Raw genomic sequence first — 20,034 nt, 5'->3', positions numbered from 1 at the left:
CTCCTTACAGGACCATCGTAATGCAGATCATCATTTATACTCCGCATCATGATTCAAGAATGCGGGGTTCGGCAGATGAATCGGATATCCCGAAGAATACCCGGACTTCTTTAAAAGGGAGACCTTTCTCCAAGTACTTCCTGAAAATTGAATCAAATTGACAAAGAAAGACAAAAAAAGCTCTGGGGAAAGTCTTCAGTCTCAATAAAATGTCGTCTCGAAACAATTGGGCTTCGGTTATTGCCCAATTATTTACGTTCATCTTCTGCGCTCAATTAGCCTTCTCTACCACCATCGCCGAACCAAACCCCCCGAATCTCCAATTTCTCTATACTGCTTATGTCGAATGTAACGAGAACCTCATGACTGAAATTGCCGGTCCACACGGTATAAGGAAGTCGATTCCCATCGTCGGTGGGAATTTCACTGGTCCCCGTCTTTCCGGTATATCTCTCCCCAAACATCCATTTTACAAGTATTCATTACGTGCTTACATCCGAGTCCGAAACTAATACGATGCATCATATTTATAGGCAAGATTCTCGATGTAGGAGCAGATTGGGGCCTTATCGATCCCCGAACGAATATATTTTCGGCTGATACGCGATATAACTTACGAACGGACGATGGTGCCGATATCTATATTCGAACTTCGGGTCCAAAGGGTCCGGATGGACACTTGCATCTTCGACTTATTTTTGAAACGGCTAGTCCTAAGTATTATTGGATGAATAATATTCTTGGTGAGTTTGAGTTGTATTGCAGATTGTGTAGATATAGAGTGTTGTGGCTGACTTTACTGTGATATAGCTGTTGGAGTCTTGACGTCGAATATCCCGACTACGAAAGATATCAGTTTACTTAGAATTGATGCTTGGAATGTGAGTTAAGCTTTTATTTGTTTGTGATATATCTTTTCTGATGCTTTGGTTGATTTAGTATGTCTCCGATTGGAATACCACTCATTTCGTCAATTCGTCGACTACAGCATAGAGCAGCGGAGATGGGCACATGGGTTTACTCCGGACTTCACGATAGAACTCGAAGATGAGCACATCATATACAGTACATAGAATTCTAAATGTAAAAAATCTGAAATAATTGCTCAATTAAAACTTGAAAAAAAAAATCCAGTAAATAAGACTAATATGTGCCGCCAATATCTATCCTTTTACCTCAGCGCCCACATTCCACCCTGTGCGCCATGGAAAAGATTTCGAATGATAAATGACAAGTCAGAACGGAACCCTTCCTCGATGACAGAGACGGAGATGAAGATAGTGCCTGAATCTTGATCCTGTCCCATTGCGTGATTCGATAGTTACCTGGATTGTCATCCAGTGACATCCACCAAGGCCGAACACCACCCGAGCCCGCCGATTGAATTCACTCGAAAACGCCAAGAATCAGAGGAAACCAAACAAGTATAGAACGGAGATGGGGTTGAAATGAGATGTGAAGAGGTGTTGATGTAGGGATAGGTGTTAAGAAGAGAGAACAAGACATTTGTCTGAACTTCACCCTTCAATCGTCTCCTCCTGTCCCTCCACCCCTGTAAGCATTGATGGCGCTTTCCGTCCAGCTCCGTATACCATCTCCATAAGTTTGGCTTTCTGTCGTTCTCGGACGGATCGTAGGTAATCATATGTGCCCTCCAGTCCACGAATTTGTCCATCAATAACAGCTTCAACGGGACCAAGCATACGACCAGCATTGGCATTACCAGCCCCTGAAGAACCACCTTCCGCCCCCATGAAACTCACTGAATCATTGCGCCGCACGAGCGGGCTGACTAGCTTCCGACGAAGAGTTTCGAGATTCACCTTGAGGGTAAGAAGACGACCACGGTGATCAACGAGAAGATGTTTGTTCGCAACAGTGCGACTGCGAACATTAGCGAGAAGTTTCTTATTTTTCTCGTATTTTCGAATAACTGCAGCATTGGGCCCTAGTACGCGAGTCCATAGTGAACTTAGCATTTCACCTTCGGCACGCTCTTGAGCATCTGATTCGCGAACGACTGTGCGCTGCAGGTTCAAGAATTGTCGGTCTATTGATTCGAAGAGTGCGAATAGAGCCGTTGAGTGTGTGAGTTCGCTGTTTATGGACTCTTCTAGGACTGAGAGGAATTCGGAGAAGGTTCGCGTGAGGGTTGCACGGGTGCGTTGTGCAGACGTCTGTCCGAAGAGTGCCATTACAACATGTCCGAATGGTGTCGTTGTCGAGGGTGATACACCTCCTCCAGCTAATTCTGCAGAGTATTCAAGTGCACCTAGCCGTGATAACATGTTGTGCACATTATCAAACACGATGGTTGGTAATGAACTGGGAGGTTGAGCAGATAAAGTTTCAAGCTCACGCTTTGCCCAGTCCATCACGATGAGGATGGAGTCGATATCCGAATCGACGTTTGCGAAGAAGCGCGTCAACTCCAATGAAAGACTCTTGAGAGAGTCGGAAAGTTCATCTAGTTGGCGTACTATAATGGGTGCGCTGGTCATATTTGTTCCGCGCACAGACTCACTCAAGTCCCAAACAGCAACCCCCGTCTCTTGCAGGGTACCGATCTGTTGTACTCCGTTTTCGGAGTAATAGATCAAAGGCTCAAAGGAGCGCGCGAATCCCGATAACTTCACCAGATCAGGAATGGACTGCGGTAAACCTGGCAGGAAGAGAGCACGCATAAAGGCAATCGATATCAGAAGCACTAATATCGAGAGAGTCGTATTGGACTTGGAACTTGTGATTTGCTCGAACTTATTTCGCAAGTAGCCGCAAATGGCAGAGATCGGTTCACGATGTTGGACTTCTGCACGCACTGCGAAACGGATGTCTGATCGCCATGCGCAAAAGGGACAATGTTAGTGTTTTTTTCCGCGTCTGCAGGAGAAGGGATTTTTAAACCCAGATCAGGCAGTGCCTACAGTTACTCAGATTCTCCGCTCCAAAGTCCATTCCGTCATCGTCGGCCCCCTCGCGAGTCGCGCCAGGACTTTGCGGCGGTCCGGGACTGGGGGATCTTCCTATCTGTGGTGTACCTGATCCGCTTGGCAAAGGGACATTGGCAGCGACAGCGACGTCACCTTTTTCAGTATACTCTTTTGCGCTGCCTTTTGCGGGGGGTTCAGGAGCATCCTCATATTGAGGGCTCGCCTCGCGCGAGACTGACGGGGAATCACTAAGCCCTACGGTAGGCTTTAAATCTGGACGACCATGCATCCTATTCTTGCGCGCATATGGTTGATGACGGTACCATCCACTACCTTGGACATAATCGTGTTGTCGCAAACCTGGCGGTGACCAGGGATCCATCGGGGTTGAATCTTCCATCTCACTATCTGACCCCTCAGATCGGAAGCCCGAGTGCTGGGAAGGCATACCAAAGAGTGGGGAGCGATGCGCATTACTATTACTCTCAAAATCCTCGAGTGAGGCATCCAACGACGGGTGGTCGTCGAATACGTGATCGAGCTCATCCAACATGGTGGACGGCGTTTTCCGATGTTGGCGCTTCAGATTGGGAGATCGCAGTGACGCAGCGCAGAGCGTCATGCGATCAGGGTCGTTTCGTAGGTTCGAGTAACTGGGTGGTTGGCTGGTTGAGAGACATACAGTCCCAAGGCTAGGCGGTTAGTGAGTAGCGCTCTAGGCAAATGGAGTGCGCTGATTGAATCGATGAGAGTCCTGGCAGGCGAGAAAAGACGGCTGGGGAATAATCAACCCCGCGCGACCAGAGTGAATGCGATGCGACCAGTAATTATGCGAAAGACCGGTTGTTGGTGGAAGTGATGGTGGGAGGGGAAGTTGTTCACAGCGGGAAGTTCTTATATGTCGGTTACAGAGTCACAGTGCCAGTAAATGACATTCAACCCAACCAAAACCTCAAGATCAGGAAATCAGTTCGACTTTGTTGAGTTTATCAAAGACGAAGAAGAAAGTGCGCCTCGTCGAGCAATGCGGAAAGTCGAGGAACTCCTCACCTTCGTAGAGGAGGCTGGACCAATCAGCCCAGGTCAGGTGGTGTACATGGATGCCCTCGAGTTGCTTCTGGGCGGAGATCCTCTTCGATGTATTCTGCTTGTATCTTGTTGGTACCTTGCTGGTGTCTGCATTGGTTAATTCTCCTAGAATTCTCCGATCACATTAACCTCTTTGTGACATTCACTGTACCTCATTCCAATGCCTGACCGCCATTGTCGCCCAATCGATGTGTCGAATTGGATCTCACTGAAACATCCCCTCCTCTTCTCCTTGGCCACTGGTATGTTCTTGACTTCTGGGTCTTCTCGCCACCCCCTGCAACGGACTTGAAGATGGTCCAATCGCCTCCCCATAAATGTTTCCCCCAAGTTCCCCCCCAGGCTCCACCAAGCCTCCCCAGGTGTCTTCCATGATCGACCGAACTTCCCCAAAACGTACCTGCAGCAATGCGCAGCAATTTACGGCAATGAAGAAGGGAACAAAAAAAAGAATGAAGAGAGAGAAGAATTCAAATCTATTGCGGGTCAACCTTTGGTAAAATTACATGCCCGCTCCCTCGAATGCCCGGAAATCAGCCCACGGCGCCAGAAACCAATCCCAGAGTCTAATCTGTTCTAAGGACGGGGTGAGAGAGAACGAGAACGAAAAAAGCCGTGTAGGTAGTAAAACATCAAGTCATTTAAGCGGTGGACTCCTTGAGGTAGCTGTTGGAAAAGATAAGATGTTAGTAGTTGCAATATGACTGGCAGAATATCTCAGCGGTGAAAAAAATAAACATACGTAATCAGGTCGTTGCGCTCCTTGCCCTTCTTAAGACCACCGAAGGCCATCTTGGTACCGGGGATGAACTTCTTGGGGTTCTCGAGGTACTTGAACTATAAGAAGAAAATGTATATTAGTAAAAAGTAGTCTTTTCGCTAGTTGGTGATGCGATTTCTTACCAGAGTGTTCTCGTCCCAAGTGACACCAGCCTGCTTGTTGGCATCGGTGTAGGCGTAGCCGTCGGCCTGGCCAGTCTTACGGCCAAAGAGACCGCTCAGGTTGGGGCCGACCTTGTGGGGACCACCAGCCTCGACAGTGTGGCACTGAGCGCAGCGAGTCTGAAATTCAATTAGTTTCTGGTTTCGTAGACAGCACTCGCAGAGCGAGAGACAGAGAAAGAGGCTTACCTGGAAGAGCTTGGCACCCTTGGCGGAGTCACCTGAATTTGGATTAGCAATGCTGCTGGTAGTTGCCATAGTCATCGCTATGGTATCTTTGATGTTCGCTTTCTTGGCTGCCTCTGCCGCGATCTCGGCTTCGCGCTCATCAATGATAGCCAATGTGCAGAACACATCGAAAGTTGTCATAGTGGCAAAGACTTCGAGATGGTAGATGATGGGAACGGTGATCTGGTTCAATAGGGATGACTGAAGTGTAGTGATGAAGCGATTGTCGTGGAGAGAAAGTTGGGAAGTGCGTAGTGAGAGTTGGACGTGTCGCGATCAGAATGAAAAGTGCGAGTTTTACTGCGCACCCCCAAGCCTCCTGTCTAACAAAAAGCGTGTACGGCAATTGCCGCGACGAGCAATGGAAGCCTAAGCCTTTGTAACTGTCCATATACGCCCACTGCCGCTGCTACTTTCTCTCTTTCTTGTTTTGACGACCCATCACTTCACAGTCATTGACCGACGACCAGTCCCCAAAATCGACGCCAGCGCGAAAGCTCGCGAGGTAGGAGAACAGCCAAAGGAAAGGAGAAGGTGGAGAATTCAAGCTTACCGGGAGCGAAAGAAGCGTCCTTGCCCATATTGAAAGATGATTAAAAGGTAATTGAAGAGAAAGATTGACTGTACAGTTGTTTTAAAAACGGAGATGACAGAAAGCAAGATTTTCCCAGAAACAGTTTTGGCAATTATTTGTACCGCGCCTCCCCGATCCCCGTGATCTGGGCCGCTCAGCCAATCACAGCGTTGCTAATTCAGCATTGCGGGCGCAACCGGAGCCGTCGCGGAGCCGTCGGTGAGTCTCAGCGACAGAACATCGACAGATGATCATGAACAAAATGACGGACATGTGTTATAGTCGGCTATTCTATTACATCTAGGTAGTCCTATTACTTCCACTGAGTATCTACAATGATACATCTCAGCAATTGACCACGCTGTATCGTGTCTGCCAATGTGGTCCTAGCAAGAGACTCTGGCTCTACGGCAGATGATCTCATGGCTCATCATCCGCCCCTGCCTTGGCCTATACAAGTTCACCAGCTATTCCTTTCCCGGTTTCACCTCTCGTACTCTCTTCCAGCCTCGGATATTCCAAGGTAACCATAATTCAAGGACGAATTGCCATTGCCGCTGCCCCTTTGAACTTAACGGGGCAAACCAAACACCCCTTCAACCCCCTTGACATGACCTTTTTTCGGCCCACCGGGGCTTCGAAATAAAGACGCTCTTATTCGCCCAACTTGATCCGCTTCCCGGATTAACCCAGTAACAGTGGATCCGAGACGATACCATAGCCAACTTTTGTTCAACAGTTTGCGCCTGCCACTACGGAGTATACACCGCTGCAATAAAATCATTGTGTAGATATTGTCCGGATTACGGGGTAGACCAAATATAGTCATAAAGAGAGAAGTAAGAGTGGGCAATACTAGAGAATCATACGATTGTGGATACGAAAGGCATCGGGAATGTTCACTATTGGAACACCAAGATGACCATGGCATGAAATAGCCAGGATACACTCCTATCTTCTTCCCCGGCTAAAAGCATCTGCAAAAATGCAAACTTTTCCTTCTACCGAGGAATGCCCCTGCAGCCGCAACTTTTCGCGGCCCGAGATTGTTCCATCCGCTTGCGGTAGGCGGTCATTCACGTGATATAGAAAATCCCATCGGGACAAACAGTGCCAACATCAGTAGAGATGCCCCGAGCCTCAGTACACGAGGGTTGAACTGCTGCTATCAGAAGAGATCAGATTGATCTTTTCTTGTTGTTTAACCAGGATGCCTCCCGCTTCGATCCCGCACTTCCTCTTACCGCGCGGTCTTCCTACCGCGCGGACTCTGCGTACTTTACAGCAACAGCAACAGCAACAGCTCAGCATCACCAGTCCCATAACTCGACAATGTTTCTCCTCCACGAGTCCTGTATCCAAGGCTAAGAATATTGATAAGAGTCGAACACTTAGTCAACCGGATAAATTCCGACCTCCATCTCACCCACAACGACTCGTTAATCCAACGCGTACCTCGCCATCCGGTCAACCTATCAATTATGGTCCTCGATTAACAGCCGAACAGCGCGAAGCGCAGAATAAAAAACAATATCCGAATATGTTTCCGCCAGAAGGGACTGTCATGCATAGATTCCTTACAAATCGGTGGATTCACGTGTGGATTGCAATGGTATTCACCCCCCTCCTCTCCCCGGGCTGAGCCTAAAAATCCTACTTTGCACATACTAAAAAAGCATAAAACAGGGCATCCTCACCTCCCTAGCAACATTCACCTTCACAACAAACTTCAAAGCAACTTCACCATACGCGCACCTTCTCCCGTCCTGGTCCGGTCTCTTCACCGCGCCCTTTGATACGATTTCCCAAGCCCTGCACGTTTACCGTATGGATGTACAGCATAACTCGATGCGTGTGCGTGAACAGCGTCATCGTCGTATTGAGGATGCTGAGAAAAGGAGACAGTATCGTGTTGCGCATGGTTTAGAGGAACCTTCTGAGCAGGACAAAGCGAAGGTTGACGATCAATCGCCTGTTGCGGCTGATCAGGGTGAGGGCGAATTTGTTGATTGGGAGGGGAAGAAGAAGCCTGTTAAGAAGTGGCTTGGGATTTGGTAATCTTTTCTTCCAGTGGATGGGGATGAGAGTTATGCATGCGATGTCTTAATCGAACTTGGAGATCGGAGATCTATGGTTGATTATTAGATGATGATACTACTAACTCACTCCCATGAGAAGTGGGTAGTGGTACACCATTTGTATATTAGAAATTTGTGGAAATATGCATCACATAGCCTATGCTTATACTTATAAGTCATGGTCATGAATCGCCTCTCATTTGCGAAATATGGTATAAAAGTCAAATCCAAACGCCAACCTTTCAAACAGCTCTATACAGAAATAATCAGTCCACCTCAACACCCTCCAATCCCTCCAAAACCTCTTCACCAACACCCCCCTTCTTAAGCACCGTCTTAATCATATGAGCAATAACGCTGCGCTTAAGACCACCCCGTCTAGGCCTCCATACACCCGGAACTTCCTCTTCACCCGTAGCAGGATTCAAAACAGCCACATCGTCCGTCGAAGGCGTAGCACCAAGCATATTCACATTCTCGGAATTAGGCACAGCAGGTTGAGTAAGACGGGAGGGTGGATCGATGGTTCGAATAGATAGTAATTTCAAATTACCAGCTTCAGTATCACGGGTAACTGAAATTGCGAGAACGGCGTCTGCAACGGCAATTTCTTCTCTGCTAGGATCGAAAATCACATTCTCGCCGACACTAACGACGAGGAGAGTTACTGGTGGACGGACGGGTGATTGAGTGCCTGTTTTCGGGCTTGAGGTGCGTGGATACAGGTACTCGGCCACAGCCCAGTCGTCGTCGAAGAAAGGGTCTTCTTCGCCTTGGGACTTTAGTTTGGGTAACTTTGTGGAGAGAAGGGCGAGATGTGTTGTTAGAGAGAGCAATGGAAGCGGATATGACAATGGTTGAGAGAGGAGCAGGACCTGTTATTTGTTAGTATGTTTTCATCGGTCTTCGTGGGAACCCTCCATCATGTTATACATCTTCCTCGCTTCAAGGCGAGGGGGAATACTCACATCAATATACAACCGCCAATGCCACCGTTTATTAATAACCAATCTCCCCTTCAATCCACCAACCATCTCACCAACACCCCCCTCCCCATCCGCAACAGAACCAACCAACGACTCACGCATCATCTCCGACAAAAAAACCGGCAACGCATCATCATCCCTAAACCCCGGAATCTCAATCGACATCTGCACCCAAGATCCATGACCCGTCGCTGCCGCAGAAGAATTTTCATCCCCCTCAGCATCAACTTCAGAAATACCCGAAGCAAGCGTATCAGTTGAGAGAATGGTTTTCTCAACCTCCGCCTTCACACCGACGATAGCCTGTGTTCCATCTCCAAATCCGATGCGCGCACTCCCATTTGTACCAGGGAGGATATTGGTTTCTGCGGACAAGGGCGGAATTGAGTTGGTGAGCGGCCATCGGGGCGGATGGGGGCTTTTGGTAGTGAGAGCGAGGTGTAGAGGTAGGATAATTCGGCGGGGGAGAGGTGTGGGGTTTGAGATGCTGAAGATGCTTGTCTTTGATTAGACATTTTGGTGGATTTTTCTTCTTCTTCTCCTTCTTTTTTGCCTTGCCGAAGTGTTTCCTTTCTCGAGTGCCTTCGAATTCAATTGCGAGTCTCTGGCAGAGTGCTGGCGTTTTAGCAGCTGCAGCAGCTGTAGGGTTTCTCGTCGATAATTCGATACCGAATTTATGATCAGAGTTTTGTGTCGTGGCCTGTGGTAAGCCGAGGTACGTAAGTCGAAGATACTTCTTACTCGATTATATGAAATGATGATTCCAAGTGAATTCCGCTAATGAAGCTGCGGAGACCAATTGCGCAAGACCAAAAAAAAAAGTTCCAAGGTGAAGAGCTGCTCGATTTGGAAAGTTGAATATGCGTGGATTATCATTTTTCCGAGAGATCGGCGAATGTACCGCCCGATCAACCCTACAAAGCCCGAAGTTGGCGCGTACAAAAGGCTCAAGTGATGTGTAAATTGTGCTTTAGCTCAGGTACGTCGCATAGATTAAACTTTAATTTGACAAATAGATCGAGAGAGGTATGTTCGAATCCATAATATTATGACAAGTATATGTATATGCGTATGTGATTGGCAGTATTGCCTGATGTGATATATTACAATATGCAAGACTGGAGGCCAGCCAGCCGGGTCTGGGGATGCGGGTCAAGATAATACAAGAAAGAGTGAACAGGAAGGTTCCCAAGATGCAGGAGCTGAGTAAAGAAGGAAAATGATGGACAGGATTGGCTGATTGCCAGACAAATGTACAGAGAAGGATGGAATAAAGTATGTAGACAAAAGGAAAGGAACGGAACGGATCACCATATTCATCAAAGATGGGGAATGCAAAAGAGAGAGATGCAAAGATAGGGAATGGTATATAATGCGACCTTGCGCGTGTGGTATCAAATGAAGATGGGGGTAAAAATAGGATGGGTGGAAAATGATGTGCAACGCCAAAAATATAAGTGAGAGTACACCAGGGAAATAAAACCGAGGGGGATCAGATGTGCGAGGCCAGTAACCATCTATACCAAACAAAGGGCCTATGGGGGTATGAAAGAAAGAAAAGAAAAGTGGAAAAAAAAACAATCCAAAACAGAAAAGAGGATCAAAACTGTCAGACCTGAAGAGAATCTCGAAACCCGTATAATACGCCTATACCGATCTGTTTGCAATTTTTTGGTGTTGGTTGCTTCTTCATTGTGTATTTTGAAAATGAATGCATGACTGTTTCAGGTGATCAAGATCGAAGCCAATCCTTGATTCAAATGTAGTTTGTTCCCGATGAGAAGTAATTGGCAGAAGACTTTTGGTTCCACTCACTTTCCTCGTAGGGAGGAGTTGGCCATTGACGGTTCGAATTCGGATCCGCCTTTGAAGCATGTTGCTTCACAGGGGTGGAATCGAAGTATCCGTCGGCCTTGGCCGTGGGCGAAGGAGTGGGATAAGGACTCGGCAATGCACGCGAGTTATCCGTTTGGCGGTGTACCAAGCTAGGAGACTGAGCAGCCATCGACTGCGTCTGCGCGAGGCGTCGAGCCGCCTTGCTGGCAGAGTGGAGCACTTCATCCAGAAGCTCATCTTCTTCCTCGGGTGTCTCGTAGCGGTGAACCGGGTGGCTGGTCATTTGCATGGCGCGCCGTGTCTTGCTGGAGATAGGAGTAGGGTTGCTGGTAGGCATTGATTGCCGCTTAGTGACATTGTGCTCGGCACCCGAGAGATGCACGGGGACATTGCTTAAAGTAGAAGAGTCCAGTGAGTATTTGACACTCTGCAGGGCCTTGTCCAGTTCACTCAGATCAGAGTGAGGTTTGGGCTCTCCAGGATTAGCTCCATCGAGAGCCATAGATGAACGATTGGACCATGGAATGCAACCCGCATTAGCTTCGATATCATCGGATCCAGCGTTGGCTTGGTTGCGACCAGAAAGTCGACGCGCACGTTTACGGAGGTGCGAGAAGAAGCTTTCCTTGGTAGTTGGCGTAGTGCTTCCAGAGCCATTCAACATACGCTCTGCCTCCTGGCGGTGGGCGTCAGAGTAGTGATTGCCGTTCGAGTTGACAGACAATTGGCGGCCAATCTTCTTGCTTTGAAGAGCATCGGTCTCAGAAGATTTGTGAGCATCGCTGTGAGTCGTATTGGCTTGAGCAGTGACCGAGTTCGAAAGAGGAGACACGGGGCGAATGGAAGGGAGAATGGGCATAGGTGCACCATTTGTCCAGGTAGCTCGCTTAGTGTTGGCGGGCCGCGTCTTCGCAACTGGCACCTCCGGATTCGTATTGTATGTAACAGGTGCTGGTCTCGCAGGACTCTCGCCCTCAGCACCGGGAACCGGGCTGTCAGAACGTCCAATGAGTGATCGACGGAACCAGGAAGGCTTGGTCGAGAGGGTGGGCGAGTCGTTAGGAGTGAGGGTTGGAGATTTGAAGCTCTTCTCAGATTGCTTACGACCAAGCAAGCGCGACGATGTCGAGGACTTGGGACGCATGGGATCCACTGCATCGGCAAAATACTCATGGTTCATAGCCTGAGTAGAAGTAGGTCGAGCCTTGGGATCCCACATGAGACACCAGGTAACAAACTCACTAAGAGCAGCGGGCCAAATTGATGGATTCAAGACACTATCCATAGAGTGTGGTGCCATCTTAGGGAACTGGAAGCCCAGCTTCTGAGCCAGTCGCGAACCATCGCGCCATTCACCTCCGCCGATCTTCGCTCCGGACTTACTGTACCAGTTGCCGGGGCTTCCCATAATCTCGCAGACTCGCCATACTTGGTCCACTTCGTTTCCTCCAGGGAAGAGTGGCTTGAGTGTCGCGATTTCAACTGCCATTGCACCAACTGCCCACATATCAACGGGGGCAGAGTACTCTCCAGCGCGCAGGAGTACTTCAGGTGCGCGGTACCAACGAGTTGAGACATAGGTCGTATATGGTTGTTTAGAGTGAGTCTCACGAGCAAGGCCAAAGTCGGCAATCTTCACGGTATAAGTCGGGGGAGTGGATGGGGGAGTAACGAGAGTAGAGTAGCGGCTGAAGGGAGATTCGGTAGAAGAAGAGGTTGACACAAGAATGTTCTCGGGCTTGATATCACGATGGAAGAAATGGTGGGCATGAATGTGATCCAGACCAGATAAGATCTGATATAAAATACTCTTGACATGCTTGCCTTCAAAGTACTTGTGATCACGGGACTTCATGAGCTGGTAAAGGTTGCCATCCATATACTCCATACAGATGTGCAATTTTCGAGATAACGGGTCGAGGAAGATGTCGAGGGCGGGGACGAGGTGAGGGTGCACGGGTAATGTGCGAAGGAAGATCACTTCACGAAGTTCTAGACATGGCGCTAATGAATCAAATGTTTTCTTCATCGTTTTAATCGCGACCTATCAAGAAACTTGTGTTAGTATCGTCCAAGTTGTCTCCAAGCTCTGTCTTCATTCGAAGCTATATGTTCCAAGAGTATGGTTCATACCATTGTTCCTCTTCGCGCAATGTGAGATCCCGCAGTGCGCACACGGGCGACGGCGACACTTCCGAAGCTACCATCACCAACTTCCTTCATCACCTGGAAGCGATCTTCCAGGGTGGCCATTGATGTATGAGATGCCCGAGAAGGGGAATCGTATGTGACTGTCATGTTGTCTTATGTGTGTCTCCCAATCTGCCAGCAGATGAAGAGTATATATATCTTCAAGGTGGACGAGTTAGCTTCAGGCGTACCATGGTTGATTCGACGATATAGAGACATGCTCACATTAGAGGGGGGGAGCTAAGCGCTTCCCACGGGGAAATATGTATGTCTAAATAGAGGAGGAGGGAGGATCAATTGAGACGAATGATCATGATCCGAAGAGACGGAGTAGTAGTAGTGTAATGTCGAGTAAGGAGGGAAATGGCTCCCATTAAAGACACAAATGTAAGGAATGACGGAACAGTTGGAAAGGAGGAGGGGGAGATGTAAGTAGTAAGTTTCGAGGAGGAGTCGAAGAGTGGGAGAGTGGAGGGAGGGGGAAGAGGAGGAGTATCTATGACCAGACCAGAAGAACGGGCACGAAGCAATAAAAAGGAAATTCCACTCCAGAATAGGAGAAGACCCGTTTAGGGTGGGAACTGGAGCGATCGGGAGACCGTGGGAAGCCCCTGACGCGCTGACAGCTTTGAAGCTCCAAGGCGGCGCCGTGGGGACGGTAAATTAACCACGTTAGGCCGGCGCAGATCAACCCACTCGGGGATCCAAATGGATGGTGATGATGGAGGTGGTGGTGGAGGAGAAGACGAAGATCGGCTTTGAAATTGAAAGTACTCGTATACGGGGCTGAGTGGTTTGATGGGAGGAGGGTAAATGGGAGAGTTCAAAGATCATAACTTGACAAAGATCAAAAACAGGGAGATGGGGATAGAAAAGGATATCCGCACGAGGGCGCGAGAGGGGAAGAAGTGGGCATTTTTGCAGGGGACTATTGATGGAGTCGATACATACACTCTGTGTGTGTACATACTATGTATGTATGTATACATACAGAGTCATTTACAACTCACGACTGTACTGAAGACGGTTAGTTCTGTAATTAGTACGAGTCCATGAAGAAAAAAGACCCTCAAAGACCTTCTTGTTTGGCGAAATAACGGGTTTCTCTAGAAATTCAACCAATTAAAAATGAGGCAGTGGGGGATAAATTGAATTGGTTCCTGGTTATTTACCGTATGAAGTGGATACTCTCAATACAACACTATGTACGTATGGAGATGGATATGAATGGGTTGTTTTGGTTAGTTGGAGAAAAAGAAAAGAAACATGACTATGTATTCCACTATGATCAGTGGTCAACTCGAATATTGAGGCAATACGGAGTACTTTTATTTGCTGAAAAAGAAATTATGAGTATGAGCAGCACAGATCATGGAAAGTAAATACATAGTATACTTCAGTATGATTGGTATTATTCAATCTATGTATTTACTGTCTGCTTGTATAGACAGAATAATAACAACAACAGATAACTAGAATAAACAACACACCGATTTTCGCCAACTAACATCCACCCAACATGCAGTTCGCACAGTTGGAGGACATTCAAACATGAGAATGTGGGAGGTTGGGCATAAACCTGCAAAGTGAGCCTGTCGCGGTCGCCCACGCAGCTCAAATTGGAGCCTTCCCGGGGCGGCCCCTCAGTTGGGCCGCCTTGTAAATGTAAACATACAATACACAACACTGCACATATTACACACAGAATACCATTCACGGTACTCACGATATTCCGTACTTTTTTACACCGCGACATCAACCGCGTTCGCGCTTCTCATATTCATCTGACGTTGACGCATCAGATTCAACCCCAGCCATCCATCACTTTTCTTCCTCGGGCTCTTTCGGTTAGTCTCAGGGGAGTTTTCTAATTGTTGAACATGTCATTTCAATTTCACTAGGAGAACCCGCAGCCGCAGCCGCAGTGCAGTCTGGCCCGCAAGGAGAATCCTTCTTGTGACCATGTCTGTTATGTCATGTCCCACCTAGACAAGTTCGAGACCATCACTAAGCCTGGTAAGGATGAGAAACTAACCCTACCGTAGTCCTCTGTACATAGTAAATTGGCAAATCAGGCACTGGTAAAATCAAAATAAATTGTACTCTCTACAGATACTGTATTTGGGTTATTCCCGTCGACAGCTCCTGTCTCACTCCGGCTGGATGATCCGGTTGACCAGGCATTCTCTCTTTCGCCACCTGATCTTCGCCTATCCGAGCGTTCCTGGGGAAATGTGGTGGATTCTATAGTCATCGTCGGCTCCTTTTTTGGGTCTCTGCCTATCTTCATATTACTGTACATAGTATGTACAGTCTTCTGTAGAAGAGTATCCTCCTTTGTCTTGACGGCGTACATGGAGAATAGGAGTATGATATCATGATGTACGGAGTACGTGCTGCGTAGCTACGCTGTGTATCCTATGTACATAGTAGGTGTTTATATGAGTGTACTGTAGTATCCAGAGAACATACTGTACTATGTACATACAGTAGAGGGTAAAATTGTCATCAGGTCCATCACAACGGAATTTGATCGGGTTCAAATGGAAATTAGGTTCGGGCGCGACGGAAAGACGCGGAGGCGTTCGCATAGGCAAGTCTCTAGAGAGTAAGCTTAAGCCGCGGGCCATGGTAATGGGACGCATCGGTGTACATCTTGCATCTGATCGTTCAATTGGATCCATCGTCGATGTTGCCTTCTGTAATCAGTGATCAGTATGTATGTATTGTACGAATGCAATAACTCGGTCAACTTAGTAAAACAGGTGGCGTGTTCTGATTCACGTTGACCGCGCAACAACAGCACTGTCAACAAGATGTACACGAATCGTGTGGATGGATAAAGAGGGGAAATCTCTTTTGCCTTTTTTTTAATAAATGGTTAGTGTTTATTTTTTTTTTTCTTTGTTCAAAAAATACGCTATTACACTTCCCCGGCTTAGTCTCTAACCTATTCCGTGTCAAGCATATTAAAATTGCATCGTTCGCTGCGGACCGTTAGAGGTGTAAATCTCTACTTCGCCCGGATACGTCGCCCGGTGGACGGCGTGATCTTCTTTCCCGTGTACATGCGCACAACCACAGTTGTGTACATACTTACATATTTGGAAAATGAAATGAATGAAATGGTCATTTGCCTCTGAGATCCACTTCCCAAACTCCAGGAACCCGAGGACACAGACATGGGTAAGACGATCGAAGACGATCCTCGCATTACCTGTCAAGTCACGGAACGGGAGGACGAGGCAGGGGGAGATCAATACGAGCTATGATATTTACAGTAATCGATTACCTGCAGACGAAATGAAACGCACCTGTCAGACCAAACGAACCCTGGGGCGGCCGTTTGGCCCGGACGGGCTGTCTCCATCTTATCCTTGTCTTGTCTTTCTGTGATTTTTGTCTTTTCTTTTTTTTTTTTTTTTGCTCTGTATTCTCCATACTCTCCGTTCGCGTAGTCCGTATTTGGGGTAACAATCTCCTGTGTTCTCCGTCCACGCGCTTTTAGACTCCTCCACTACCTGGGTTACGTCGCATCTTTCCACCATGCAAGTTGGTGCAGATGAGAATAGGGGGTTGGTGTTTAGTATTTGTGTTATTTCTATAATTATTTCTAACCCTTTACGACTTCTTCTGTAGAAGGTCCAAGGTCCGGGCGAGTTCCGCGGGTGAGGGTGGGTTCCCCTTAAGGGCCGTACCGACAGATGTACCAGCGTATGGGAGGTGGTCAACCCATGGAAATCCACAAGTTAATTTGTCGCTTGGTTCATTTTGCTCATTTGGTGATTTTTTAATTACAAGTGGGTCTACATCAACACCATCAAGCATACTGTGTACTATAGTACATACTATGTATGTACATTTGTGCATGACTACGAGTACAAGGCCAAGTGCATCCTCAGAATGACTCCTTACAACTTGAACTTCAACGTCAACTCGAGCTCTTCTTATTGCAGAGCAGAGATAGCTGATTTGTTATGGGCAGAGATCACCTAAACACTCGGTACTCGTACACACCGCATACACAGACCAGTGGGGAGATGTTTACCAATAGCCAGGATCAGAGGATCATAGTTCGATGGAGCCGACTCCGTCCGCGCCCACCACGCCATTGGAAGGAAGAAAGAAGCAGGTTTCTTTTCGTTGGAATCCTCCCAGTGGTGAATCCCCCCCAGTGGATTCTGATTCACACAACAACTCAAAATCAATCCTCTTCCGGTCCACTCATTTGCCCTACACTCCAAAAAGTCACTCGAAGCTGTGGATCTAACGCGACGCGGTGCACTCGGGGAACGACGGACAACTCCACTTACGTGGGCCTCGTCCAGGCCCGTCCCTCTCTTCCCCGAAAGGACCATCTTTCTGTGCAAAGATGATCGCTGGACGGGGGGCGGAAAGTTCAGGAATGGAGACTATTTGCACGGTTGCCAAGAATCCCAGGAAGCGCCGCCATCTTCCTTCGACCTTCGAGAAGGTTGTTGGCCCCCATCTGCCGGGGATCCGTCCACAGTATGATGATGTTTATCGTTAGCTTCATATTGTCTATGCTCGAATACTGGATTCCGTACATAGTACCGTTGCTGTAAATATCCGGCTTTCCAACAGCCCTCTTGCCCGCCCCCTTCTTTGCCTTTGCCACCTTGTTCCAGTTCGACGAGGCAGACTGCTTCGCCTCCTACACCATCCACCATCCACTTTCCACCTTTTCAGGGGCACCTTGTGTACTCTGTATACCCTCCACATTGGCGAAGCTCACAATGAGATTTCCAACAACCAATTCAAAACACTCTTCACTCTACTAACTTAGTCCAGAGTACTCCGTACGGATAGACATAAACTAATTCATTCGGCCCCACATCAGACGCCGAACATACAGTAATACACACATGAGCACTGGCACTCAAGGGCTTATCCCCTTTTCCTCGGGAACACAGACATCCATCAGAGCGGATGAGCAGGGCAATATGCCCCCTTTTTGCCAGGATCGATCGACCCAAGCGTGCCCATGATGTTCAAATGAAGGCTTGACCCTTTACCCAGTGCCCCGGAAACCAGCACGAGGCACATCCATCCATCCATCTTCGGGTCGGGTCCCACAATCACTACGGGAACGTGGGCTTCCATTCGACGCTTTGGCGTTTCTGGAAGGTCCTTACCATTCTTCTACATGGAGTAGCGTACAGTACGGAGCAGGATATTCTGCATGGAAATGATAACGCGGCCCCTAACTATTTCCGGTGAGATCCCTGCGATGGAAAGATGGGTCTTGGCTAGTTTATCTGTTACTTGTCCGACTCCGTGAGTTTACTACTGGTGCTGCATGTTGATGGAGCAAAATTGTGTATGTGCTTACGGATTAGGTAGACTACCCCTGACGTTCGAGAAATGAATATTCCAGAAGCATGTCATCCCGTCTGTCGAAGCTAATTAAACCCTACTGTGGAGATGTCGCCGAGGAAACAATGCTTCGTTTACTTTCCTCGGCATTTTGTGTTTGACACTTACGTTCCCAGGAGAGATTGAAGGTTGTAGCGAGGCAGTCCACTTTTTGGATCCTTCGGACATTTTACCCGCTGAATGATCCTTTGTTTGTGAACTAGTTTGCTATTGTTGGAATTGGTGCCAGCCACGGACGGCATTGGGGGAATCGCTTCGGAGTGATAGAGTTAATCCAGGGGCTTTCGATCTTCTCGTTTGAATTTTCTTGTGTTTCAAAATGATTGTATAGATTTTGTTTCCAATTACTTTAGGGGATGTATCTAGAGATGATTCCAATCACCTTTCCTAAAGGTAATGCGGTGTATATAGCCATATAGTGTTATTATGTCAACGGTGGTTATATATCCATCGTGCAATGCCCTCCTACTAGGGTTTCAGAGCAATCTCCAAGGTTTCACGAGTGTTGGTTCTTAGATGTACCTACAATATAAAGGTTCAAAAAGAATATTCAACTCTCCTGCAGTTGTTGTTTCCCTTAGAAGCTTCTAATTTGAAACCCTGGAGGCATTGGCGTGTTCAAGCCGTGCCCTTCCATGACACTATAGTCAACTTCACATATATTGTGTTATCCAACCCAGTACACTAAAATTTTATCTGTTTCGCTATCTTATTGTAAAATAGCGAAACAGATAAAATTGAAACTTAGTGATGACTTTATCCGTATATTAGCATTATTTGAAGTCGGAGCCCTCTACATTACCCAATGTAGTGATAGAATAACTTTTGGTTGGTAGTATTTTAGACAGGCACTTTGATATATATTGTGACATGGGCGGGAATAGCCAATCCATTCAATGGCAAGTTGCTCTAAGTTTCCCAGAATGCATATAAACTGTCAGTGTACTCGGTAAATGATATCTATTATTCATTGAGTACGTGCCTTTTAGAGTGCTAAAAGAATAATCTATGGACTTCGTTGTGCAATCACGATATTTCCTGATTTGGCAGTGAATGGTGTGCCTCCTACAAATATGGAAGGAGCCTTCCATTCACGTCGTTCTTCCGACAGCATCATATGCTGATCCTTTACTCTCTTCATCCTTTTGTTTATCAAGGTATCTGATTCAATTCGATTCTCCCAGAAAACTTCTGATCACTCCAACATCATTTCAAAAACCATCCTGATCGACTGCCATGGAGCGTGATTTCCGAGCGAGTGCCTATGAAGGCGGCTACAACAGTAAAATCAGAAGAACGTAAGCGCACCTCTCACTTTACATTATCACTTCGAAGGGCCTACTTAACGTCTTGCAGTGTGGACAGTATATCACTTCCAGAATGGTCAGTCTATCAAGAAACTCATGCGCTACGACTCTCGCTCACCCTACTAGGATCACTTGTTCTCAGTGTGGAACTCGCCGTTCAAAGACATGGTTCTCGACAAATGCACTTGCCAGCCTCAGACAGAGAATTTATAGAGATGGAAGCAACGCATTGAATGCAGTCCATACGAAATCAATCCGTTGCACGGAGTGCTCAAGCAACCCGCTCCAGTCAGAGCGAATCTGCAAGATCTGCAGCGAGTCCAAAACGCTCGATTGCTTTGCACGGAATCAACGCAAGTATCAGGGACCCGTGAGTTGTTGTCCCATCATATCGTGATACATTCGGACCGGTATGGTAGGAGCTAATCAAGTATCGATGACCATTGCCAGACTTGCATTCCTTGTCAGGATTGGATA

At 47.4% G+C, this 20,034-nt stretch overlaps 8 protein-coding genes across 8 annotated transcripts; 3 read left to right on the top strand and 5 right to left on the bottom strand.

The window, feature by feature from the left end:
• Positions 1-209: 209 nt before the first annotated feature.
• N7469_009853 (DUF3237 domain-containing protein) lies at positions 210-993 on the top strand (the record flags this gene model as incomplete). Its single annotated transcript, XM_056648758.1, has 4 exons — positions 210-444; positions 534-743; positions 811-881; positions 940-993. 4 exons carry the CDS (start codon positions 210-212, stop codon positions 991-993), a joined length of 570 nt encoding a protein of 189 aa, XP_056495889.1.
• N7469_009852 (uncharacterized protein) lies at positions 963-1,306 on the bottom strand (the record flags this gene model as incomplete). Its single annotated transcript, XM_056648757.1, has 2 exons — positions 963-1,077; positions 1,176-1,306. The coding sequence occupies 2 exons, from the start codon at positions 1,304-1,306 to the stop codon at positions 963-965; spliced, it is 246 nt and encodes an 81-aa protein (XP_056495888.1).
• Positions 1,307-1,517: 211 nt separating this feature from the next.
• On the bottom strand, positions 1,518-3,483 carry N7469_009851 (uncharacterized protein; the record flags this gene model as incomplete). The annotated part of the gene is made up of 2 exons (XM_056648756.1): positions 1,518-2,833; positions 2,925-3,483. The coding sequence occupies 2 exons, from the start codon at positions 3,481-3,483 to the stop codon at positions 1,518-1,520; spliced, it is 1,875 nt and encodes a 624-aa protein (XP_056495887.1).
• Positions 3,484-3,858: 375 nt separating this feature from the next.
• N7469_009850 (uncharacterized protein) lies at positions 3,859-4,119 on the top strand (the record flags this gene model as incomplete). Its single annotated transcript, XM_056648755.1, has 1 exon — positions 3,859-4,119. The coding sequence occupies one exon, from the start codon at positions 3,859-3,861 to the stop codon at positions 4,117-4,119; it is 261 nt and encodes an 86-aa protein (XP_056495886.1).
• Positions 4,120-4,660: 541 nt separating this feature from the next.
• On the bottom strand, positions 4,661-5,770 carry N7469_009849 (c-type cytochrome; the record flags this gene model as incomplete). Its single annotated transcript, XM_056648754.1, has 5 exons — positions 4,661-4,685; positions 4,762-4,856; positions 4,923-5,081; positions 5,151-5,182; positions 5,743-5,770. The coding sequence occupies 5 exons, from the start codon at positions 5,768-5,770 to the stop codon at positions 4,661-4,663; spliced, it is 339 nt and encodes a 112-aa protein (XP_056495885.1).
• Positions 5,771-6,973: 1,203 nt separating this feature from the next.
• Positions 6,974-7,821, top strand: N7469_009848 (uncharacterized protein; the record flags this gene model as incomplete). Its single annotated transcript, XM_056648753.1, has 2 exons — positions 6,974-7,375; positions 7,450-7,821. 2 exons carry the CDS (start codon positions 6,974-6,976, stop codon positions 7,819-7,821), a joined length of 774 nt encoding a protein of 257 aa, XP_056495884.1.
• Positions 7,822-8,107: 286 nt separating this feature from the next.
• On the bottom strand, positions 8,108-9,342 carry N7469_009847 (exosome non-catalytic core subunit RRP42; the record flags this gene model as incomplete). Its single annotated transcript, XM_056648752.1, has 3 exons — positions 8,108-8,716; positions 8,810-9,130; positions 9,163-9,342. The coding sequence occupies 3 exons, from the start codon at positions 9,340-9,342 to the stop codon at positions 8,108-8,110; spliced, it is 1,110 nt and encodes a 369-aa protein (XP_056495883.1).
• A 1,241-nt stretch (positions 9,343-10,583) lies between these two features.
• N7469_009846 (serine/threonine-protein kinase) lies at positions 10,584-12,961 on the bottom strand (the record flags this gene model as incomplete). Its single annotated transcript, XM_056648751.1, has 2 exons — positions 10,584-12,707; positions 12,797-12,961. 2 exons carry the CDS (start codon positions 12,959-12,961, stop codon positions 10,584-10,586), a joined length of 2,289 nt encoding a protein of 762 aa, XP_056495882.1.
• Positions 12,962-20,034: the final 7,073 nt, after the last annotated feature.

The sequence above is a fragment of the Penicillium citrinum genome (genome assembly GCF_028827155.1).
Source record: "Penicillium citrinum strain IBT 23319 chromosome Unknown utg000009l:1.0-4274883.0:1.0-4276374.0, whole genome shotgun sequence".
Taxonomy (NCBI): Eukaryota; Fungi; Ascomycota; class Eurotiomycetes; order Eurotiales; family Aspergillaceae; genus Penicillium; species Penicillium citrinum.
Note: the sequence above shows the minus strand (reverse complement) of the source record. Positions and strands in the feature narration are given on the sequence as shown.